The 25,588-nt window shown below is 47.4% G+C and overlaps 3 protein-coding genes and 1 pseudogene across 9 annotated transcripts in view; 2 read left to right on the top strand and 2 right to left on the bottom strand.

The window, feature by feature from the left end:
• The window catches only part of LOC119172939 (uncharacterized), a 1,216,589-nt gene that overhangs the window by 338,935 nt on the left and 852,066 nt on the right, over positions 1–25,588 (bottom strand). The window lies entirely within an intron of this gene.
• The window catches only part of LOC142814017 (uncharacterized), a 57,363-nt gene that overhangs the window by 7,845 nt on the left and 23,930 nt on the right, over positions 1–25,588 (top strand). The window contains exon 3 of the mRNA XM_075891966.1: positions 1,397–1,602. Coding sequence (XP_075748081.1) covers positions 1,397–1,602 — 206 coding nt within the window. The remainder of the gene's footprint in view (positions 1–1,396; positions 1,603–25,588) is intronic.
• LOC142814670 (uncharacterized) lies at positions 2,751–6,937 on the top strand. The gene is made up of 4 exons (XM_075893832.1): positions 2,751–3,767; positions 4,034–5,037; positions 5,119–5,354; positions 5,463–6,937. Exons 1-4 carry the CDS (start codon positions 2,894–2,896, stop codon positions 6,490–6,492), a joined length of 3,144 nt encoding a protein of 1,047 aa, XP_075749947.1. The 5' UTR covers positions 2,751–2,893; the 3' UTR covers positions 6,493–6,937.
• On the bottom strand, positions 16,120–18,153 carry LOC142814018 (uncharacterized; annotated as a pseudogene).

Here is a 25,588-nt window from a genome sequence, read left to right as displayed (position 1 = left end):
TGACGCATCACCACTTACATAATTTCCTAGCTATAGCACTTTTCATTGGCACTGAAGCAGAGGGGGGGGGGGGGCACTTGAACTCCTCATCCCTGATGTTTTTTTTTTTATTTTGCATGTGTATACATACACCCACACATAGAAACACAGGCACAACATGCATGAAGTGCAGTTAAACTTTCCCCTCCCCCAAAAGAAAATATTTGATTACGCCCCTGTTGCTTTGGGTTGTTCAACAAGCCTAGAGTCCATCAACTCGATAGCACTTTCAAAGCGCCTTCACTCCATGTGTGGCCTGGGGAAACAACACGATTAATATACTAGAGAAATCGAACAATAAGATTACCTTTCCTAGTTTATGAATGAATATCGACAGCCCCAAGGAGAGAACGTCAGTGACGGCGCCTTTACACTCTCAAACGTCAATTATGTGCACACGGATGTGTATTTATTAAAAAAAAACTTTAGAAACACCCACGCAAATAATACTGTGTTGCGCCCCACTAGCTTTTGCATCTCCTTCATACGCACATTGAATGCATCAAACAAGTTATTGACCATTAAAAAGCTAATCGATTTACCAATCAATTAGTAGGGCATAATTAGGTGTCATCAGTAGCTGCAACATCGACTATGCAACTGATTCCCCATCAATCGACGAGAAATATTTTCGTCCCTTTATGTCTTTTTTGGAGGGTTGGATACACTGCAGAAGCCTCATAAATTGTACTGACCAACTAATAAAGTCTACAGACTAGAACGACTTCTGAGGTTTCAACCCACCGCGGAGGTCGCGGGATCGAAGTCTGACCACATTTACACGAAAGCCGAATGCTGGAGGACCCGGTCCGTAGCTTTAGGTTCATATTAAAACATCCAGGTAACCGTTATTTTCGGAGCACTCCCTACCGACGTCTCTTGCAATTGTTGGACGTAAGACCACTAAGAAACATTGTTACTTTTATGTTTCAGAAAGGTGACATGATGTGAAAACACGTAATTATCCAGGGGACACCTCTGCGACGAACAAACCGATTGTAGAATACGCCATCAAAATCAACTACAAGAAGCGCCGAATCAATCGCGTCTCCGAGGCGCAAGCATTCGCATTTTCGAGAGGCGCAAACGCTTCCTGTCATCACGCAAGCGCGCATCAACTTCGCGTGATACCCAACCACTCCATCCACTCGAAGACTGCCAAAACGGAGTAGCTGATGGCTCCTGCGTGTCTGGGCACCCACGGAAAAGGGGGTTGGCGCCAGCAAGGCGGTCGCGACGCCAGAGTCCCGGATGTGGGAGAGGGAGTGAGTCGCAGTCGGCTTGGAACCCCCGTAGGAGAGGAGTCGTTTAAGAGCGTAGCCGTCGACGCGGGAGACCATCCGAACGCTGGCGTAAGGCGCAGAACGGCACTCGGTGTCTCGGTTTCTCGTGTCCACGTGCGTGTTCGTCGCGAAGTCGGCAGTCATCAAGGTCAACCCTACTGCCGCCTGGGCTTCGTGTTGCTGCGGCGTATTCGCTGTGTTCGCTTCGTGCACCGAAGAGGTTGCTGGGGAAGCTGGCGCGAAGACATTGTTTTCTTTAGAGGAGCTGGTCGTTGGTCCGGTGAGTGATAAAGATCCATTATCGGCATGGAGGTGCGATTTCCAGTGACTTCTTTCTTTGTCCACTAAATTTCTGCTGTACGGAATCGGTTCTTGCTGCAAAAATGACTGTCTGCAGGAAACTTCGTCCTTCTTAAAGGGATTAACTGAATATACGAACAGCTCAAACTATAAGTAGCTACAGCGTAATTACGGAAGCAGCCAACAAGGACAGAAAAGAGCGCTGACTTTCAACAATAATTTAATAGCGGAGTGGTGTTCAAGTACAGGCGGGAAAAAAAAGTATGGGCACGCTTAGAAGCGTGTAGTTAACCACCACTGCGATACAATCTGAACAAAACTTTTGTCGGTTGTCTACGTGCTAGCGGGCGTTGGCCGACCGTTTGGTACCGCTCGGACTCTCAACGTCTGTCTGCTCTGACGACAGTGGGGCGGTGAGCCAGTCGCCGTGCACGGAGTGCATGTATAATGCAGGGGTGCACCAGCTGCGCCTATTGTACCAATTTGATACAATTCCCGTTTTTTACGCCTACTTGCGCCACGCTACTTCATAATGCCCAGCCAGCCTCAAAATTTTCTCAGGTGCGCCAATTTCGGGGACAAATGGAGGTCACGCCAGCCACCCGCAGTTTGCGCCATCAGAATAAGCACGCAGACCCTAACTTAAAATGTGACGAGAAAATAACAACGCTGTGCGCCCATTGGTCCGTTGACCGCAGTGGACACGTAATGGTGGGACGACGGAACCTCAAGAGAAAAGAGCATTGTTGTAGCGACCAACGCATCGCGCGAAATGTATATTTTCTAGGCTGAAAATGTGGCTATGGCTTGTTAAGAACTAAAGCTGGAAACATATACGCCACGTTTTTCTCGCGCGAACAAGCTCAACGTGCTGGGAACGCCACGAATTCTTTTTTTTTTTTTTGTCTTGGAAGTTGTGTCGTCCCGGCCACGGTCCTGGCGATTGATAGCCGGTAGGGTCGCCGGGCCCGCGCCTTTGTTACTTTACCTGGTCGATCGCGCTTTAAGAGGAAGCCGAGCGAGGTGCTGTTGGGCTAGAGTGTACTAGAATAGGTCGAGTGGCGCGATCGCCGGGCGCCGCCTACGCTTCCTGGCGAAGCCCGAAATGCGGAAAGTTAGCGTGGGGGCGCTGCGATCGAAGCGGCTTGGAAATTTCCTCCGCGTCCGCCGCCGGGCCATTGCAATTTGCAGCGAAGGCGACGGGGACTGCGTGTTGCGCGAAATGTTTTGCAACTCAGTGCCGTTTACTCGTGCGTGAAAACGGTGTAGCCATGCCGAAAGGCAGGCATCGGCATTGTTATGCGCCAGGCTGTCGCACCGGTTACTCGGGCGTTAAAGCGGAGAAGCAGCTTTCATTGTTCAGCGTGCCGAAAGATGAAGCTCGTCGGGCGCTCTGGGAGAAGAACTTACATCGGAGCGACAAACCCCTGGATAGCAAATGCGCAGTGTGTGAGCTCCACTTCGATAAGCGGTACATTCAGCGGGACTACGTGCACATTGTGAACGGAAAGGAGGTGAGGATTGAGCGCGGAACACCGGCACTAACGAGTGACGCAGTGCCTACGGTATTGCCAAATGCGCCAAAGTACTTGAGCTCGACAGCTCCTCCCAAGCGAGCACCTCGCAAACGGGAGGCACCAGCCAAGCTTGATGATACAAAGCGCAAAAGGAAGAAAGTTGAAAGCCCATGCAGCACTGCGGCTGTGGAAGAGCCGTTCGAAAGCGACGGATTTGATTCCCCAGTGCTTGGCGCTGACAATTTGTGTAATCTGAGAACTCCGTCTGCGTATTGGTCGTCCCATCGGTTTCCAAACTTTGAAGGTACGGTATACGCCCTTGGAAAGCTTGTAGAGTCCACTGGGACCGTAAACTCGGACCGCTCGGTCCTCTTCAGTGTAAGCAAGGACCAAGAAGTCTCATTCAGGACATTCCTCGCTGGGAAATTGATCACTGAAGGACGTGTCGAGACTGTAAGGGAAGCTGAGGGAGTTCTTCTTCGAGCCTCAGGCTTACTGAAATGCCCTGGTGCCATGTCTACATCGGCGATCATCGCAGAGGAGCTAACAAAGAGCCTCCTGAAAACAACAGCCGTCATTGGCGGCGCTTTCTACAGCCGGAGATGCGCAGTAACGACAGTGACAGAAGGTAAGGGCGAAACTAATCTTTCACTTGTGTACATGTAGTATATTTGCACATAAGGCAACATGGTAAACTGAAAAAGTGTGAGATATTTTGCCCGAGCTCCTGAGACGTAACAGAAATTGTTTTGAAGGCTGTTAGCTTCGTGAACTTACTTTACCTCAGGAGCAGCGACATATATTTGGTGCTGATGAATTATGTTTATTTGCACAGCGGTATACTAGAGAACTCATTTAGCAAACCCAACAAAATAACATTACCATGCTTTTCAGGAGCTCCTTGCCTGTCTTGTCGGTACCTTCGAAAGGCTCTTCTCACAAGAATGTCTTGGCTCAAGTGCCATCGCCGAAAGCAAGTGAGGACAGCTGCCCAGAGGCTGAGGTCAACCTTGCAAAAGCACAGGCGCCTTTCTAAAAAGGTGCTGAGCCTGAAAGGTAGAATTGAGGGCATGCGAGCCAAAAACGCGGCTTTAAAAGAAGAGACACTGGAAGAGAAGATCTCTACGCTGCCCCCAAAGCAGCAGGAAAATGTGCGGCACTGTTTCAGAGCATCAAAGCGAAAGAGCACAAATGGCATGCGTTTCACTAATGAATGGATGCTCGAATGCATTCTCATGAAGATGAGAAGTCCGAAGCTCTATAGACATCTGAGAAGACACAACATTCTCGTGCTTCCGGGCGATACTACTCTGCGGAAGTACACCGCCTCGTACAGGAGTGGCTTTGGTTTCAACAGAAAGGTTCTAGAAACTTTGAAGACGAAAACAGACACAATGGACACCTTCAGCCGTCATGGCGGCATCCTGGTGGACGAAATGAAGTTGTCTGAGCACCTTTCAATTGACAAGACTGGTAGAATCGGAGGCTTTGTCGACCTGGGGCCCTTTATACCACGGGCAAATGCGAACCTTCCTTGCGACCATGGTATGGTTGTTATGTTCGTGCCATTTGCAGGCAAATTTTCTCAGGTTTTGGGGGTGTTTGCTGCGCACGGAAATGTTAAGGGCGACCTTCTCTGCAAGATATTGATCGAAACAACGATCCTAGCAGAACAGGCAGGACTCTTTGTCGACTTCATAACCTGCGACGGAGCTTCGTGGAATAGACGAATGTGGACATCGATGGGCATCCAGGGAACCTCAAGCAAAATAACGTGCAAGGTGAAGCATCCTGTGGACCCCAAGAGGAACCTTCATTTCCTGTCAGACTTTCCTCATCTAGTGAAGTGCCTCCGCAACTCCCTCTTGAAAGGTGGTTTCAGCACACCAAATGGACGGGTATAAATGTTTTATTACATTCTTGCTTAACATTTTATATTAAGTCAACTGGCTAATCACTGCACTTTTATATTGATGCAGGTGTCAGTGTATTTTGTGGCCGAGGCTTTCAACCTGGACAAAGACAGCATCACCTTGAAGGCTATGCCAGGGCTGACTACAAGCCACCTTCAGCCCAATGACTTCGAGAAGATGAGAGTGTCCCTTGCCTTCCAGCTATTCGGAGACTTTGTGCTGCGTGGTCTACACCACTACAAGGACACCCTTGAGTCACGTTATGGAAAGGGTGCAGTTGATGCTACAGAATCATTCTTCAGGTACTTAAATATATTGTATCTGCTGTATTCTTTGGGCAAAAGACAAGAGTGCGTTAATGGCCATCACTGTTGAACCCAGCTCTAATGAAGATTTTTTTGCATTTACAGGCTGATGAACCAACTCATCAAACTGATGACCTCCAGATTCAAGTCCGAGGCTCTTTGGCCGCACTCAAGTGGTAGTTCTGCGCTCTCCAGTTTTCTAGACTACATTGACAAGTGGGAGCAGCATGTCGGCAAGGGCGTCGGGTTCCTTAGCAAGCAGACAGCTACTGGCCTGAGGGTTACGCTGTCCAGTGTGCTTTCTTTACTGGACTATGTTACCACAGAACTAAGCTACAGGTATTTGATGACGAGTAACCTAAGCCAAGATCCACTCGAGAACTTGTTTGGAGTTGTGCGGCAGTCGTCGGGCTGTAATGACCATCCGACCCCAGAGCAGTTCTTAATTGCTGTCAACTGCCTGAGCTACTATAGCCTAGCTAAGCCAGTGCACGGTGCGAGCGTTACACCATTGGTGCTTACATCACTGCTCGACACTGGAGATGCACACGCGGCAGATGCAACTAGCCTGCAGCAAACAATTGATGACCACATCGCTCAAGGAGATCTTGACGTGATAGAAAGCGCTGCCTGCCATGACAGTATTGCTGCCCCAGCTGAGCATTACAGCGTTGTGGGGAAAAAAAGTGACTCTCGCCTAGCATATTACATGGCTGGATATGTTGCTAGAAAGTGTGTGCAGAAGTCAGGATGCGCTGCTTGTCGTACTTCACTGCTTGTTCCAGCTTCAGAAGGGAAGGAACATGAGTGTTCGGCCTTTACGAACTTTTGCGACAAAGGTGGTTTGTTGTACCCGTCTAAGGAGCTGTTTGACTTCGTTAGCTATTTAGAAGACACATTTACAGACTGCTTCAGCACTAATGAACTGCGCAGTGATAGCATTTTAGATGTGCTGCATCTGGTCAGGGTTGAAGGGAGACCCCTTGGCTGTGCTCAACATGCAAAAGCAGTGAAGTCTCATGTGGTAAAATTTTATGTTGTCACTCGATTGCACTTTTTGGTTAAAGGAATCAATAGAGCTAAGGAAGAACGGCGCAGGAGGCTGCAGCACCTAAAGCTCCGTAGGTGCGTGTAGGATTCCCGTACAGCTGAGTGCTCCACTCGTCCTGTTACATACCTGTAACAGTTTTCTTTGTACATAGTATTTACAGTGATTTTTTTGTACTTTGAAGTTTATCTGTGTACATAGCCAGTGTAACAGTGATTCTTCTTTGTATATATGTAAAGCAATAAGTTTTAAGCATCTTTATTTTTATTTTGTTTTCCTTTAAAATGTATCTTTATGCATAGTGTGTGTGACTGATATTTCTTTGTATATAGCAGCCGGTTTTAAACATCTTTATTTTTATTTTGTCGTGTCTGTAAACACATTTAATATGCTGTTGACAGGTGAAAAAAAACCGCGTTGGTTTATGCCTGGCTTTATCCTTTGGCTAAATTACAGCTGCTTGTTTCTACACATTGAACGATATTTGTATATTTGCTGCTGATCCAATAAAAAGCTAAGGGATGCAGACATCGCTGTTGTCCTTTTAATATGGGTGTAAGAAAAAGCAGTTTTCTATTAGCATCGTTATTTAAAGCATTCCTTCCCGTAGCTGAGGCGTTGTGACAAAAGCACACGTGTAGCTTTCGCTCACGACATTCATTCCAATTTGAACTGCTATTTACAGCTTCGCTTTACTGCGGCCATGCACAATGAGACGGACAGCACGCGGACTTGACAGTTTCTCTCAATTGGTAAAAAGACTAAAAAAAAAAAAAACGGAATCGCGAAGAACCTACGCAAGGGGCGCATTCGCGCGTCACCGTAGCAGACGCTCAGAGCCGCGAAACCAGTGCAGCAACATTTAGGGGCAATATTATGAGGCGAAAGCCTGATTATCGTGTGGAAACACCATTTTTAATGCTACTCTGACAGTATAAATCTATAGCCGTACACCGGTAAGAAACTGGCCGTCGCACGTGTCGCCAAAGGCGCAGAAGCCCGGCAACGCACGACCGCGCGAGCGATGCGCGACCAAGCCGGATTGCTCGTAGCGCCCTCTATCGCAACCGCGTATGGAGCTTCAGGAAAACAGCGGCGGTCGCGCCACTCGACCTATTCTAGTACACTCTAGTTGGGCGTTGCATAAATCAGTTGCCAGAGCTAGGGGTGGTTGTTGCCAGACTGCCCTCAAATTTGGCGGAGAAATTCGCCCCTGTAGTTGTGACTTCTCCGTGAGGTGAGGTCGCAAGGGCCTGAGCGACCCTTGCCGAACCCGGCAAGGGACGCTGGCCGTTTTGACTAACAATGAACTTCGCCTCACAGACGTTGGGACGCGTTCTCTTGCTGTGTGTGCAGCTGTGCAATTAAGAGATTGTGTCTCTATGTTAGGCAAGCAACGACGCGGCGTCCGTCGTCCATTTTGCGAGTGCGTGTGCGATGAAGCTGTTCGCGACTGCATGCATGAGTGGCGCTGGGCGTTTTAATTAACGGAATGAACTGCGCCTTGCAGAAGTCGGGGCGCGTTCTCTTGCTGGGTGCGCAGCTGTGCAATCAAGAGATCGCGTCTCAGTATTAGAGACGACGGGTAAAACTGAATTTAGTCGCAGCAGGTGGGGCGCTGCCCTCCCCCCCCCCCCCTTTTTTTCACAGCTGATCGTGCCGCGTCGACAGCGGGCTACGACGGGGACGCTACGCTTCCCCTAGTATGGGGGGGGGGGGGGGGGGCTGCGCATTACCTGCTGCGACTCTATTCTCTTTTTCCCGTCGTCCTTAATACTTGCACTCTTCGATTTTCGACTTCTGGCTACCCGCGGGCTGCCAGAGCGCGCTCGTTTTTCTCGGGCTGCTCCGTCCCCCCGTCCCCCCCCGCGCGGCTCACTTCCGGTTGGCGTTCGTTTTTCTCGGGTTGGACGTTCTGGCGACCCGCGGGGAGCCTGAGGGTCGCCAGACGCTCCCAGGACAATTTAGTGGTGGAAGCTTTCTGGAAGGTTTTGGGCAGGTTTCGGGTACCAGAAGCCGAAAAGGTATGATGCTCGCTCGGTGCCATCTTTGAGAGGGCTCGATGTATTGTACTGTGGGCGCTTGAGGACTGCGCCTTCGCTTGTCATTACGCGTGGTGTTATCTTCTAAAGCCTGTTCCGCCTTGCGAGATGAGGCGATTACGAGTGGCGGCGAGTGTTTGAAGCTACTGTTGATCGCATTTGTTATGTTTCCCGCGAAGCTCCCTCCTGTGAATAACGCGGTGAACTGTTGCGTGTTGACTGCGTCGTGCACATGCCTTAAAAGTTACGTACGTAGTACACGTTCGTACGCACGCATGGAGACAACTTTGGAGCAATTTTTTTTTTCGTAGTAATCGTCGTTTGTGAAGCTGTGCCTGCTTTCTGTGCACTTAGAGAAGACGATTGCGATCGAACTACCCAAGTAGCACAAATACGTTATAATAATGCTACTTTTACGTTCAGCTTCAATGTTGAAACAATATTGTTAATGTCATCGAAACTAAATGTTCTGCTAACGTTCTGATTAAACGTAGTGATATTGTTATCTTTGTAGAGAGGAAGAAGATTATGTGCCCCAGTGGGTCACGCCTTTAGCGAGAGGAGCCAAGCGCGAGCGTTTCCCCTGAGGGCGGTGATTCCTGAGTCCGTTGCTGCCGCCCGCTTTCTTCATCAATTGACCTGCTGTGCAAGTACTACGTACCTGTGCCAATAAACCTCGTTTCAGAGTGGTGTAGGTGCTGGGTATTTCAACCTGGAACTCCGCAACAGGAAACTACCTGCCATCCCAGAAATGGCTGAAGAAACCACCCAGCAAGGTACGACCCAGCCTCCGATGGTCATCGTGCCCACTGCGCTACGCGTGCGCGATTCACCTTTTTTTCGACGGTACCGATGAGCAAGACGTAGAAGATTGGCTGTCGACATTTGAAAAGGTAGGCGCAAGCAACAAGTGAGACGACACATCGAAGCTACAATATGTACCCTTCTACCTGAAAGAGGTAGCGAGTCTCTGGTTTAACAACCACCACTCGGAATTCGCCACTTGGGGTGCTTTTAAGCTACGCATTACGGATGTATTCGGTCGCCCCGAGGTACGCAAGCTCCGTGCCGAACAGCGTCTACGGGGACGCGCACAGCTTCAGGAGGAAGGCTTCACAAGCTACATCGAGGATTTGCTCGACTTGTGCAAGCGCCTTGACTCTTCAATGATCGAGGCGGACAAGATCCAACACCTCTTGAAGGGGATAGACGACGACGCCTTCCAGATGCTGCTGGCCAAGGGCCCCCGTACCGTGTCTGAACTCGCCACTCTTTGCCAGAGCTTCGAGGAATTGCGCAAACAACGGGTCATGACACGGCGGCCAGCGGCTACCGACGAAACTCTCGCGGCATTGACCCTTGGTGGAGACCACAACACATTCATGTCGGAAATCAAAGGATATGTGCGCTAGGAAGTGGGTTGACAACTTTCATGTCTGTCGTATCAACCGGCATCGGGGAACCCTCTTCTGAGCGTCTCGCGCCCGCCATCAGACAGGTAATACAGGCGCAGGTCTCTGAGGCACTGCCGCCCGTCTCTCAGACAACACCTGTCACCGCGCCATTGACTTACGCTGCTGTTGCTGCTACTCCACCACGACCTCCACTTCGGCCGACTCCCCAGCATCTACGAGTACCAACGACGCCAGTGCCAGCAACACAACAGCGCTATAACGGAAACCATTGACGCACAGTTGACAATCGTCCAATCTGTTATGCATGCGGATATCCAGGTCATGTGGCGCGCTTCTGTCGCCGGCGCTTCGCAACGGGCCCGGCTGCAGCACCGAGGTACTCTGACGACTCTTTCCCGGCCCCAATCAAACGCGCTATGAGAAATGCCCCGTCAATACGTCCGTCAATCAGTGCAACGCGACCCGTCCCCATCCGAACTAGACCACCACCCTGCTACCAACTACCGACCATTCGGTCCCCGTCGCTCATCCTCAACACGCCGCTACCGTTCTCCGTCCCCGCTGCGTAGCCTACCAAACCCCGTAGAGACGAAAAACTGACTGCCGCAGCTCCGGAGGCACGAGCTGCGAAGTCGTCGCATTGTAGAAGTCCTCGCCCGTTCCCCACAAACGTTCTGGAACTGTTTGTTGAAGGTCTACGATCTCTTGCGTTTGTTGACACGGGTGCCGCCGTATCTGTGATGAGTCAAAAACTCTGCCGTTCGATACGAAAAGTAACGACACCGCCTTCCGACGTAATGCTGAATACCGCGAGCACGCAACCCATTCGACCAGTCGAGCATGTACAGCGAGAGTAATCATTCAGGACGTCCTGTACCACATCTAGTTTCTCGTGTTGGCCACTTGGATGGAATGTTTTGTCACGCCACCATGCCGTAATTGACTGCGCTCGCGTGCAGGTGAAATTTTCTGTGTTTTCTGATTCGCCATCTACCGACAATGAGCTCACTCACCTTGGCAAGCTTCTTGTTGCTTCCGACACAGATTTTCCCCCTCTTAGTGCCATCGTTGTCCCCATCAATTGCACTGAATTGTCCGGCTCTATCGTTGTGTTCTCCCCATCTGACGTTTTCAGTCACCGCCATGGTACGTCTCTGCCATACGCCGTTAGGCCACCTCACCAAGATACTTCTGGAATTGTCGTTTGCAATCCTAGCTCATGCCCTCTCACCTTAAGAGCTCACAAAATACTCGGCTATGTTCTTCCTGTTGATGACAACGTTATTGTGCCTATTGAGTCCCACGACACTGGCCAGCAACTTCAACTGAATGCTGTTACTCCTCCTTTTTCGCGGGATGACTACTCGGATATCTTCGATCGTTCCATCGACAGCAAGCTTCCTCTGGATCAACGGAAGCAGCTAATAACCCGTCTGCATGAATTCCGTGATTCATTTGACCTTCCTCAAAAGGCACTGAGTCAAACTAACACCGTCGCTCACACAATCTACACTGGAACACACCCTCCTTTGCGGCAACGCCCCTACTGCGTATCACCCAAGGAACGAAGTGTAATTGCAGAGCACGTGGACGATATGCTTCAGCGCAGTGTCATCAAGCCATCTTCTAGCCCCTGGTCTTCACCTGTTGTGCTAGTGAAGAAAAAAGACGGTTCGATTAGATTTTGTGTCAACTACCGGCGACTGAACAAAATTACACGGAAAGATGTGTACCCTCTTCCCCGCATCGACGATGCTATCGATTGCCTACAAGGTGCCGAATTCTTTTCTTCGCTGGACTTACGTTCAGGTTATTGGCAGGTTCCGATGGCAGAGTGTGACCGTCCCAAAACAGCGTTCGTTACGCCGGATGGCCTATACGAATTCACGGTTATGCCATTCGGTCTGTGCAATGCACCTGCAACGTTTGAACGAATGATGGACAGCGTTTTACGCGGCCTTAAATGGCAGATATGCTTATGCTACCTTGATGATGTTATCGTATTTTCTCCTGATTTCCCTACCCACATCGACTGCCGGTGATGATGTGTGTGGGAGGCAAGGTCTCCCACCTGGCCGAGCCGCACTGGCCTACTTTCGCCGTCGATGCCGTCTGCGCACAATTCTTCAGTGCCTTACTAAGGCAAACCTCCAGCTTAACCTAAAGAAGTGCTGCTTCAGGGCTCGCCAATTTACTATACTTGGTCACGCTGTGTCAAAGGATGGAATTTGCCCCGACCCGGACAAACTTCGAGCCGTAGCCAACTTTCCAAAGCCGACTTCACTCAAAGAACTTAGGAGCTTCATCGGCTTGTGCTCGTATTTTCGCCGTTTCGTCCACAACTTTGCATCAATAATAGCCCCACTTACGCAACTACTGAATGGTCCAGCTAATCTTTCTAACTGGACCCCGGCATGTGACGAAGCCTTCCTTACACTGCGCCACCTACTTACGTCGCCAACCATTCTACGCCATTACGATCCAAATGCCCCCACTGAAGTGCACACAGACACCAGTGGCGTTGGTCTGGGAGCCGTACTCCCACAACGAAAGCCCGGTATTCCAGAGTACGTCGTCGCATATGCAAGCCGCGCACTCACGAAAGCGGAAATGAACTACTCTGTAACTGAAAAGGAGTGCCTCGCAATCGTTTGGGCATTGAGCAAGTTTCGTCCTTACTTGTACGGACAGAGTTTCGACGTTGTTACAGACCACCACGCCCTTTGTTGGTTGGCGTCGCTAAAAGATCCTTCAGGTCGCCTTGGACGTTGGGCTCTTCGCCTACAAGAGTTCGACATTCGTGTCGTCTACCGCTCGGGACGAAAACACTCTGATGCAGACGCCCTCTCACGATCACCAGTGAGATCCAGCGCAGACCTGCATTCGGACGCCAACTTTCCCATCGCTCCCATTTCTGTCTCAAGCATGTTGTCTGAACAGCGGAAAGACCCATGGATAAAATCTCCCCTCAACATTCTTTCCGACTCCTCATCGTCTGCGTACCCACGCGCTCTTCGCCGCCAAGCCACACATTTCGAGATACGGGACGTGCAACTATACCGCAGAAACTACCATGCGGATGGCCGTAAATGGCTCTTGGTTATACCACGCCACATGCGATCTGATATCTGTGCGTATTTTCATGCCGACCCACAACATCCTCACGCTGGTGTGTTAAAAACATATAACCGGATCCACCAGCGTTACTACTGGCGTTGTATGTACACCTTTGTACAAAAATACATTCGGTCGTGTTCATTATGCCAACGACGAAAGACAGCGGCCCATTCACCCGGATTATTACAGCCTCTACCATGTCCGGCGCGCCCTTTCGACCGCGTTGGAATCGATTTATATGGTCCCCTTCCATACACTGCCACTGGAAATCGATGGATCATTGTCACGGTCGACCATCAGACGAGGTATGCTGAAACAGCTCCACTACCTACGGCTGCTGCACGTGACGTAGCCAATTTCATCTTGCGACGCTTCGTACTGGGTCATGGGGCACCACGTGAACTGCTGAGTGATCGAGGGCGTGTCTTTTTATCCGAAGTTGTACAACAACTCCTTCGGGCACGCCGCACGGTGCACCGCACCTTAACAGCCTACCACCCGGAGACCAACGGTCTAACTGAGCGCTTCAACCGAACGCTAGAAGACATGCTCGCCATGTATGTCAATTCCGACCAATCGAACTGGGATCTTATTCTTCCATTTGTGACTTATGCGTACAACACCGCGATGCAGTCAACCACAAGCTTCTCGCCTTTCTTTCTTTTATATGGGCGTGAGCCATGCTCCATCCTTGACACCATTTTGCCGTATCGTCCCGACGTCTCAGAGTTCAACCCTCTCTCTGAAATTGTGAACCACGCCGAAGAGTGTCGTCAGTTGGCCCGATCATTCACCTCGGACAACCAAGCACTCGAAAAAGACCGCCACGACCGCGACCAGCAAGTCGAGACTTTTGCCGTGGGCGCGCTCGTCTGGCTCCGACTGCCCTTCCACTCCCCAGGTCTGTCCTCTAAGTTTGGCCCCAAGTTTCACAGTTCTTATCGCATGGTCGAACGTCGTTCTCATGTAACATACGTGATCGAGCCGCTCACGCCATCTATAGACAGGCGACGCCTTGGTCGTGAGGCTGTCCACGTGAGTCGTCTCAAGCGCTATCACGACCCACTCCTACTTTCATCACCTTGACTTGCCAGGATGGCTCGTCTTCATCGCCGGGGTATTGTAGAGAGGAAGAAGATTATGTGCTGCAGTGGGTCACGCCTTTAGCGAGAGGAGCCAAGCGCGAGCGTTTCCCCCGAGGGCTGTGATTTCTGAGTCCGTTGCTGCCGCTCGCTTTCTTCATCAATAGACCTGCTGTGCAAGTACTACTTGTGCCAATAAACCCCGTTTCATCTTAAACACTATGTAAACATTAATAAAATGTTATGATAATGTTTGCATAACATTAAGCAAAACACAAAAGTGACGTTACAAGTTACACTCCTGTAACATTTATAAAGGTATTAAGAATTATTGCAAATTATGCTCATGCAACGCTGAAAACAGGCCCAATGTCAGAAGTCTTTTTAACTGAAAAAACAAACTTGCGAATCATAGCTGGAGCATGTCTTCAACATGCAGTAGGGTATTCTAAAGTACACTAAATTATTTATGGAACGCATGTGTGTTAGCGGCTTGTATATATATGCAAGGACTGAACCAGACTGATTCGAAGCACTCTAATCAGCAGTTTTAAAGACTTTCTACATTTTGCAGCTGTTTGGCAGCATTAACTCAGCTCAACTGCATGTCTTGATTGCAAATATACTTTATTGCATGATGCTCGTTTATACTTTATTCCTCGATGCTCATCGAAGACTTGGCTGTGATCAATAAGCAAGCCGTGGCACTTTGTTATGCAAAAACAAGGAATATTCAGGAATTACTGCAGATTATAAACAAACAAAATAGCTTTAGTAGCAGCATAAACATTGCAGATGCTTTTGATACGACAATGAAAACCATTCACCACCACTGCACAATTAATGCACGTCGAGAGACAGATAGATATGTGGGGTTTAACGTCCCAAAACCACCATATGATTATTGGAAAAAAAACAGCACAAGAATATAGACAAGGACAAAGGAAGAGACGACACCGTGCTGACTCGCAACTAAACTTTATTGAAAGATACTAAACATATATCAAGCATTTGACCCGTTCACGTGGACCACCTTGACGAATGCTTGATATATGTGCGTGTATCTTTCAATGAAGTTTAGTCGCGAGTCACCGCGGTGTCGTCTCTTCCTCTGTCCTTGTCTATATTGTTGCGCTGTTTTTACTTCCCAAGTACGAACCACCAGCTAGCCCAACTTTCACTGTTATCACCATAGGATTATGAGAGACGCTGTAGTGGAGGGCTCCGAAAATTTCGACCACCTGGGGTTCTTCAACATGCACCCAAATCTGAGCACACGGGCCTACAACATTTCTGCCTCCATCGGAAATGCAGCCACCGCAGCCAGGATGCGAACCCGCGACCTGCGGGTCAACAGCCGAGTACCTTAGTCAGTAGACCATTGCGGCGGGGCAAAATTAATGCACGTAGCCCTGTAAGTGCTCTGTAAAGTACTTGTTCGCTGCAGCTGTTTTTAAAAACTCGAATTTCGTCCAACTGCCAATAATGATCACTGTCAGCACTGCCTTGCAATAATGCTACCTTCCTGGTCCACATAAGATAGTGCCAATGTAGTCCCTCGATGGTATATGTTGTCACCTGCTGCCTGCTTGCACATGACCGCACTTCAAAATTTAAAGCTTTTGACCCCTTCGTTGTTGTTCATGGCCCCTGCACGGCAACCACTTAATTGTTTTTCGCACCTGTATCATGACAGTGGTACAAATCAGAAGAATAACCTCCACGCTGGTCGCCACTATTTTAAGGCCCCACGGACTCTCCCTGCACATGAAAACTCATTGCATACTTTTGCCAACTTCTCCCATCTGTCGCTCGCTGTGCTTGCACATCCAGGGAAATACCGAGGGGCCCTGGTGGCTGCTTTACATGGCCGCTAGTGTGGGTGAGGGCAAGGATGGTTACTGGTGATCCCTACAAGTCGACAACAGATGTGCTTTGAAATCACATCTTGAAAGAGCATGTTAGCTTCAGTCCCGGGATGAAATCCCGGCTGTGGCGGCTGCATTTTCGATGGAGGCAGAAATGTTGTAAGCCCGTGTGCTCGGATTTGAGTGCACGTTAAAGAACCCCAGTACAACACTGGGTTAAAGAACCCAGTACAACAAAATCTTGTCTACCAGGTAATCAGCAGCACTTTGACTTGATCTCCTTGATTGACCATACCGCATTGACTGCTGAAAGGTCCGAAGCCTGGGAAGCATGGAGCTCAGTTGTCCCCACAATACCAGCATGAAATTGGGTCAGTTGCTTGAAAAATCTAGCAGATATCTTTACATCAACACTATCTGATAAAATATTTCTTGCAATCACAACGTTCCCGTCTTTCATAAGAAGACATGAGTCAGCAGTGTTGGTTTCAATAACTACATCTGAAAAAGCTATGCAGTAATACTGTTGTCCCTGAAAACCTGGAGGAGTAGATCCAGAATCATGTGGCTTTTGCAAAGTTACTTGCTTTTCTGGGAGTGCTGTTTTGAACACGTCACTCTGACTGCGCTCACACAAGCGCTTCACGGCTTGCTGTAGCGGTCGATTTGGAGATTTCAAGTCACGCTTCAGTTGACCCAAAAAGTTCTCAAACGGTAATGCTGAAACTGAGTCAAGATGGCCAAACTTCTGCACATCATCAGGAAGGTGTACAAGTGCATGTACATTGTACACGTAAACACCCTCCCCATAAAGACGTCCAGCATCAGTGACAAACCCTCGGAGAAGATTTTTGGCAAAGTTTAAGTGCAGGTGGCAAAGCTCAGGACTTGCGAGCATAGACAAAGTCACACTCAGCTTCATGAAATGCTGGTAATAACATTTTTCAATTCGCCCTGATAGTACCACTGGTCCAAAGTAGAATAAAAAGTTTCGAAACTCTGTGGCCTTCCATCTTTCCAGTTCGCAAAGACTTCGGGGCTTACGGGCCATTTCCCGAGGTGTGCTTCTGCAAATTTATTAGCATCTCTGATATTTCATTCTGCACACGTACTGGAACCTTTGACCTATGAGGTACTCCATGGACCCGGTAGTGAAGCAGTTTCTTCACAACCCCTAGGCACACAAGGGGCATGTAATCCAGTGGAAAATCGCTAACCATGCCAATTTTTAACTCGGTCAGTGGGGAGTGTCCACAATGGTGCTTTTCCTGATCTTGGTTCGGAAATGCTTCATCAGTTCGCAGTGATCATTGAGCTCTGGAAGGATTGCTTTCCGAGAGCTTTCGGAATAGACTCCTTCTTGAGTGCATCTCTCGCAACTGTAATAGCCCCCATGGCCCTTGATGCACTTCAAGAATGCCCTTGCAAGTGCATCAAAGACAAATGAACATACTTGAACTGTGAACTTTTTGTCACCAAGAGTGAAGCCTTCCATTTCCAGCATGCTCACTTCTGCAATAAAATCACACAAGTAGTCCTCGAGGCTTTCAGGTTTTGTGTTTCCAACAAACAAGGCACTGACAAATGGCTTGACATCACTCGACTCAACAGATGCCAATATTGGCCAGAACTGTTTGATGGAACTCTTTGCAATGGAAAGCCCATCAATATTTATCAGAAGTGCAATGGTATCATTTGTGATGCTGCCTGCTTGTATTATTTGTTCTAGTGTTGATTTAATACCAAAGTAGTGGTATAAACCAAATGTCCCCATTTTTCTTAACACGCAAGACCTCGGTGTCCCCATCAGGGTTCGTGAGTCACTGGGTAACTCCGGGTGGTGCTTCTTCAATATTTTCAGCAACAGCGTTAGATGAGATGCACAAGCTTTAGTTTCACAGGCCCAAGCTGCCAGCTTGCTGGCCAAGCTCGGCTGTTCTTCATAAGTTGTTTCAAATTCAACTTCTGCTACATTGCTGGCCAATCTTGGCTGTTCTACAGCTGATGTGCTTGCAAAAGCATTTGTAAGGTTGACATGCTCTTGATTTGAAGCCTTCGGGACATCACCGCTTCTCTTGTCTTCTTTATCATTTGCAAAATTCTTATCCTGTTCGGAAAAAGATGAAGTTGCAATGTCTGCGAAGTGTTTGTGCACACGTTCAGTTACTCTGCTTTTTCTCTGCCGGTCGCCGACATCTTGTAAATGTCTCCGGTACCGTTTCATATCTGCATATGATATAGCGAGTGTTTTAAATTTAAGTTCACACATAGAAAGCTAATAACTACTGAAGTAACACAAGCTAAAATGGTGATAATATGGCATGTCATAGAGAAGGGGGTACTCAGGATTAATTTTGGCCAGCTGGGAATCTTTTATGTGGACTGAAATGTATAGCTTTGCTTGTATTTAGCCTCTTCGCAATGCGGCGGCCGTGGCCTCGACTTTATCAGCATGACAGCTGATATACAGCCATGGAGGGTAAAGGGAGCAGTGCAGGGGAAAATTAAAGCTTGAAGACATGACAAATTTGCGTACATGGGGTGTCGCTGTAGCGAATGTTTCGAGAAGTGGATTTGTTTCAGCCTGGCAAAACCTTTCAAAATGTTGGCTCCAACTACACCCCGTGTGCAATCATTTCTGCTCTTCACAACTTAAAGGTTAGGCAAATGTCAGAAGAGTACTCCTGGTCACAATCAAGCCCGATCATTTCTCAATCGCAAAACCGGTGACACAAGAGTGCTTTTGATCGCAAACAATTGGCCAATGCATTGCATTACAGCCTGATCCGAATTGAGTTCGGCGCAGACATCGCACAAATAGCAATTGGACCTGATCGCGATTAAAACGGACTGTACCGGTGTTGCACAAACACTTAAGATCACAAAAAGGGCCGATCTGGGTGAGGCTTAAGCCGGATCAGGTACTGCTACTTTGACACCTCAAGTTGCTACCAGCTCTATCGCAACGCGATCCAACTTTCAGATTGCGCTGCGCCAAACTCGATCCGCAGATTGGTTTTTGTATCATCGTCGTTTCGACGTACGGGGCCGGTCAAAAGTTCATAGGCCACTATTCCATGTATTCCTATGGCAGCGTTGCCTGGAAACTGTTGACCCCTCCTGTACTTTTGTGTCAGCCACGGCGCGGTACCGCGTGACGTAGGTATTACATGCATGCTGTAGTTTCACTTCGTCGAGAGTAGCAGCTTTAAAGTGCAATGAACTCATTTATTCTTACCTTCACTATCTTCGAAAAGCACGAAAAGCACGTCGGTCTTGTCGTCACGATCGTCTACGCGCGAGAATGTGCCCGTTGACCATATTTTGTTGGTTTCGATTGACTTTCGGCAGGACATTTCCTGACTAGTGTTCAGCTATTTTGACCGAGTGGCCGACTGCATGCAGTTGCCTACGAGGTGTGTTACTTGCACACTTGCATTACGTCTCATATATGTAGCTTCCCTGTTGCTGTTCTGGCTAAGGAGTTACGTTAGTGTAATGCTTTTCACGGGACGTCTCATTTTTAGCCAAATTCATTCGGGCTGTGCTCCAGATGAAATGTAGAAACTAACTTCATCCTATTAATGCAGTGCCTACAATCCTGACCGAGTTGCTATATCTCCAATAATTTAACACAATTTCAAGGTGCACGTGGCAGAAGCGGTGTGAAATCTGGTATTGGCTCTTGTTGAAATACTGTTGCACAAGAGCGGACTACACACAGAGAACGTACATTATGACCGTTCATGTTGAATGTTCTTACTGCTCTGTTTCCTTTTATGCACAGCAATTTAAACAGCCAGACTACTTTCACTGTGATGTCCTTATGTTTGGCTTTGTATAGTTTTAATAATATTATAATTGGGGAACTTACATGCCAAAACCACAATATGAATATTAGCGCACTGTGGCAGAGAGCTTTAGGAATTTCAACTATTTGGTGTTCTTAAAAAACGTTGCACCGCTTAATTGTCAGAAAGCTTAACTCGAACACTCCGCAGCGTGTCTTGGACTGGTTTGACTGAGGCCAGCCGCGAAACACTGGGCACTGTTGCCCAGATAATAGCTCGGTAAGCTTGGATTGTATGTCGGCATGCATGCCTAACACCTCGGCAACAAAACTCAAAGCTGCGTGGCGCTGGTGTCAACCAAACTGCTTCAGGACATGTTGTGGAGCATTCGAGCTAAGCTTACTGATGACTGTACATGGGCCTCTGGCAATTTGCCTTTGTCAAATTGAGCTGTAGCTTTGGCTGATGATGTTGAGACGGTGAATAAATACCAGCCAGAATGAGGAGCATTCTTTACATGCTCACGCTACCATACTTGTTAGGAACAGTAATTCTTACTGAGATGAGAAATGTTTGGACATGATAATTATAAAAGCCCCATAAATTATCTTCGATTCTGGTGGCTGTAGAAACTATACACGATATTTATATTGCTTCTAATGCAGTGACATACAGGAATTGGCAAAGCTTGTACTAAGCCGCTCAAGGCTTGAAACAGCAAAACTGGACGATTGTGAAGACTTATCTGGTTGCTTCTCGGCTTTAACTAGGTGATGGTAGGTTGTTTTTACGTTGATTCTTAGATCAGAGAAGCCCATAGACAGTCACAGGCACGACACGGTTATTCAAATTCCAGAGACAGAAACTTGCCCTGAAACTGAGCGTCCACACCTCTTGTAGATTGACAGGCATTTCTTTAGCACAGGCCTGTTGCTTCGGGGTCTTCTCGCCGCTGCTGTTGCCTTTCTCATTTCCTAGTATTTTCTCATAGGGGCTCAGGGGTCTTCGATTACTGTTACTTTGAAGCGATTTGTTGGGCTAACTGTTGCCTTCATTATTATTAGTGGACCGGAAGCGAGTAGTGAGATTTTCCCAATTTCTGTCAAACATATCCATTTATGATGATGACAGTTTTCTGGTAGGCTGCACAGAGGCACATACCTGTTACAATATCAGTGTTCTGCCACCGACTCAGGATTTCCTAAACAGCTTCGCTGATAGAAGTCTAAAGGATTGCAAAAGCCTGGTGAGGTCATGCTACGATGTAGTCTCTCAATTATGTTGTGTCTCGTTTTTTAAGAATTACCAGAACATAAACGTCTTCTGAAGTAAGATAGTTAAGAATACTTACAAAGCTTCTGGCTGTTTTCATGATAACTTGCATTTTGCCCCTCCATGAGTCAAATTTTTGAGCTTACAAAACATGAATTGGCCCAAAATTAATCATCTGCAGTTTGAACACAGGCCAAATGAAGTCTATGGAACTTGACCTAAACCAAGAAGGTATATTAATCTGTTCCAATTACTCTACTGTTACTCAAACTGTACCAGCTAATGTTGCATAGATAAGGACTAACCCAGGCGTACATAATGTATACCTGCAATGCACAATCACTAGAATGTACTTGTAGTACCAAATGCATACATTTCAATATAACTTCCAAACTGCTCATCATACTTCAGCCCACACACATTACCAGAAGGCTGTCGACCTACCTCTTGTTTGCACCATGACCCACTGTCACTCCTTTGCTAGACTAGCCAGGACTGGAACGGTCTTTCCAAGAGCATAACCATCATTCAAACTTGGATAGCTTTGGTGAAGCCTTGGCATTTTTGTTTTATTTACAATACTGTTTTGACAATCTTTTGTGAGTCACCAGTGTTCTTGGAAATCAGCAGAGGCATGCAAATTTAAAGCATCATTTGCGCAAGCCACACCAGCACTCCCCCACCGCAATGCGACCCCCCCCCCCCCCCCCCCCGCCAAGACTTAACTCATTCATGCCGACGTCCATGGTAGTTTGGCTATTAAAGTACATACCACAGTGATGTGTGAGAAACTTGAAAGCTACTACAAATACATGACCAAACGACAGCTGTGCATGACATTTCAAGCAGTAAAACCAGTTCATAAGCATTCATAGAATAGTTGCTATATCAATTAAAGAATAGCCACGGATTGACTGCACTATATGTTATTGTAACTATCATTATCTGGTGTCACTTAGGAAAAACCAATTTCATTTCTTAAATGAAATAATGTTTTCTCTGTATGTTTTTTCTGTACATCATGAAATATTTCTCTGCAGCTAAATTTCTTGTTATTGGGCATTTTCGGCAAATAATGGTGGTAAAATATTACATGAACATTGCTAGAATGTTTACCTGTCAGGTTGATTTTTTTGTGCAATTTTAACATTTATTTAATGCTTGAAATATAACATTCAATGTTCAATGTTTTGTTTGAATGTTGCAGTAATGTTCCACATTCAATAGTATTTTAACAGTGTATTTCTAATATATATTTAACATTTTACAAACAACAAAGAACATAATACGTTTCATGTAAAATGTTCAGACAATGTTGTTTTGAAAACACAAAACGTTTCTTCAACATTCGCTACAAAAATACAACATTACTTTAATGTATTGTGCTACCTAGGTGGTAGTGAAATGAGATAGTGTTATGAGCGGTATTTAACAATTTTTTCATCCAGTTTTTTTAGGATATGGCTGCAATTGCAGGATTACATCGATTAAGCATATAAGAGTTTAGTGTTCCTATCTGCTGTATATATCGCATCACCACCCATGTGTGTGTCAGTATGTAAGCGACAAGCTGAGCTCGTTAGTTCGAAATATAATTAAGTTTTTTGTAATGATAAAGAGCAATTGGCCATCTCTTATGTGCATTTATTCCCATAATTTTAGCAATAGTGTGTGTACCACTGCTTGTTTTCGGCTAGTTCGTCCAAGCAGAGGTGTGTACTTCAAAACTTTTATTTGCAAACCAATCTTATATGTATGTCTCATCTTCCTTATTGTATCCTCTGACTTTTTTGATGAGGAAGTTCCCAAGTGATCATTGTAGTTATATTTTGCCCTTATTACTGTTTCTGTGCCCATAGTGACCATTTGGGGCACAAGGAAGGTAAGCAGGGCGAAAGGAAACTCTGAGGTTGATTTGTGAATGCTCTCTTCATTTGTTCAGGAAGCATGTTAATTTAAGGCAAGACCACATAAACAATGAAAGAAGTCTTAAGGTAGCATTGTAAATATGGGCCTTAAGACAGTGAGAAAGGTATTGTAATGCAATATGTTATTTGGAACCGCCTGGATATTATTGGCATTTCCAAGTCTTGAAGTCTTAAACGATCTTTGCAATGCGGTACATGTGTAAGCACACAATAAACAAAGTCTAGGGGGGGGGGGGGGGGGGAGAACTGTGCACAAAAGTCCGTTCACTCATGCACTTCAAAAGTGAAAAGGCTTTTTCAGCGATTTTCAAATCACTTAGTCAAACAGTGATAACACCCTCAATCTCGTTCAGAGCAACAGGATTTCAACCTAAGGAACATTTTAAAATGTTATAGCAGATCCTGTGTTGCAATTTTATCAGTCGGCTTGTTCTATTCCAGTTTTGGCAAATACTGAACAGTGGCATGGGCAAAATCCTCATGCATATTTTTTTAAGAGAAAGCTTGCGTGTCCGTTGCACTTTTTATACTGTGCCTGCTTGGTATATTTTTGCATTCCGTCTTAACCCTCCCCCCATCAAAGAAAAAAAAAAGTATTACGTGGGCCTCTTACTACCTTCATAGTGAGTTAGTACTAGTTGCAAAGCCACAGAGATTCGTTACCTAAGCTTTCAGCATTTATGGAAACAACGTCACTTTTGACCATGCGGGCCATGCAGGACCAACTTCTCTCTCCTGGTAGTCAGAGCACCCAGTGGAACCACTCTTCGGGCCATGTCAAGGGCCAACCAAAGGCAAGTGCCCAAAAAAAGTGGCCAGTTTTTCTGGGCACTGTCTTGAAGTTTAAGCCACATTATCAGACTGTTGTGAGCAAGGAAGCGTGTGGTTTACTCGTGGTGCACACATTTTCTTCCCGGAGGCGAGCTGGAAGTAGTTATGCATGGACTAAGTGCATGTTAGAAAACCCTATGTGGTTGAAATTAATCTCAAGTCTCATACTGTCGCAAGTCCTATAGTCGTATTATAGTTCCGGCATGTGAAACCCTTGAATGTATAGTGGGCATGGGGCGGATTTACTGACTGCGAGACAAGACGTCCGTTCGGTATAGTTGTTTTTTCTTCGACTGGGCCGAGCTGCAGCGACACGCGAGTACGGGCCGCCGCCAGGAGAGAAAGAGGAAAAGCGTACAAGGGAGGATGTTTTATGTATATACAAAAGCACAGTGTAAGAGTTGACACACAGAGTTAAGTTGAGGGCACATAGTTTATATAACGTAGGGATGTGGAGGCGCGTGTTCAGACGCTCACCACAGGGCTCCCCCCTGAGAAAGGAAGCCGAAGTGACGAACAATCAGTTATCTCCAGTGAACGCGACGAGCCGGAGTTACTTCGTGTTGGTTGTAAAGATCGGCAGGCATTGTAAGAGGATAGGTAGCAGATGCTGAAATGCAAGAAACCGGGCCATACGTATGCTGGCTTCAGCCACTCGAGCGCGATTGCATCGCACTTTCGGTTAAGGTCCATGATCAAAGATGAGGAACGGCGTTCGAGTAAACGGAAGGGCTCAAGATAATGTGGTTGTAGGGTACTGCGCACAGGGCCGCAGCACACGAAGGCATGCGTCGCTTTGTGGAGGTCTGGATTATCGTAAACAGTCCGTGAGTGGCTTGCTCGCATTGGCTGTGGTCGAAGATTCCGGAAGATATCGCGCAGTTTGTCAAGTACTCGCTTGGTGTGGGGGTGTCTAGTTGATTTTAGTGGCATCAAAGAAATCTGCCGGTAAACGAAGAGGGGCACGATGAACAAGCTCAGCATTGGCGCACGACAGGTCTTCCTTGAACGCAGATCGGATTCCCAGCAATGATAGAGCCTTGAGCCACTTGGCCGTGGGACCATGTGCTGTAAGCGCTGACGATGGGGACGATGGAAACATTCTACGAGCCTGTTTATTTGTGGATGGTAAGAGGCAGTTCGCAGTCGTGCCACTCCCAGCAGCTTGAGAAGTTTCTTGAAAAGCGATGACTCGAACTGGTGGCCGCGGTCACTGACGATTGCTGTAGGGCAGCCAAATTGTGCCACCCAAGTAGAGACGGAAGCATCGGCCACTGTAGCTGCTGTGATATCGGGGATAGGCGTAGCCTCAGGCCATCGAATGAAGTGGTCAACACAAGTCAATATATACCGGTAACCTTGACAAGGGGAAAAGGGGCCAACGATGTCGATGTGGACCACTGCGAAACGTTGATCAGTCTTCAGAAAACGCTGAAGGGGGGGGGGGGGGGGTGCCGGGTAACAATGTTTTTTGGCACGCTAACATGGTGTGCACGCACATACCCAGTCTCGAACGTCAGCATTTATGTGGCACCGGACAAAGCGCGATTTGATCAGCCTTTGAGTTGCACGAATTCCAGTGTTTGAAAGGTTGTGCAAAGAATCGGATATTTTTTTGCGATAAGCGATAGGCAAATATGGTCTCTGTGTGCCTGTAGAGGTATCACAAATGATTGGAATATTTTCAATAGAGGCTGTATCCAGCTTCAGTGATGTTTGCGTATCCCGTAGGTGAGATAGGTCTGAGTAGTCTGTCTGTACTCTTGCCAGCTCACGTAAATAGATTGGATAGGACGACGAAACTGACGTTTTCGAACGACTGCGCCTGACAGCGTCC

This window comes from Rhipicephalus microplus, chromosome 4 (genome assembly GCF_043290135.1).
Source record: "Rhipicephalus microplus isolate Deutch F79 chromosome 4, USDA_Rmic, whole genome shotgun sequence".
NCBI lineage: Eukaryota > Metazoa > Arthropoda > Arachnida > Ixodida > Ixodidae > Rhipicephalus > Rhipicephalus microplus.
The sequence above is the reverse complement of the archived record's forward strand: the minus strand, read 5'-3'. Positions and strand labels throughout refer to the sequence as shown.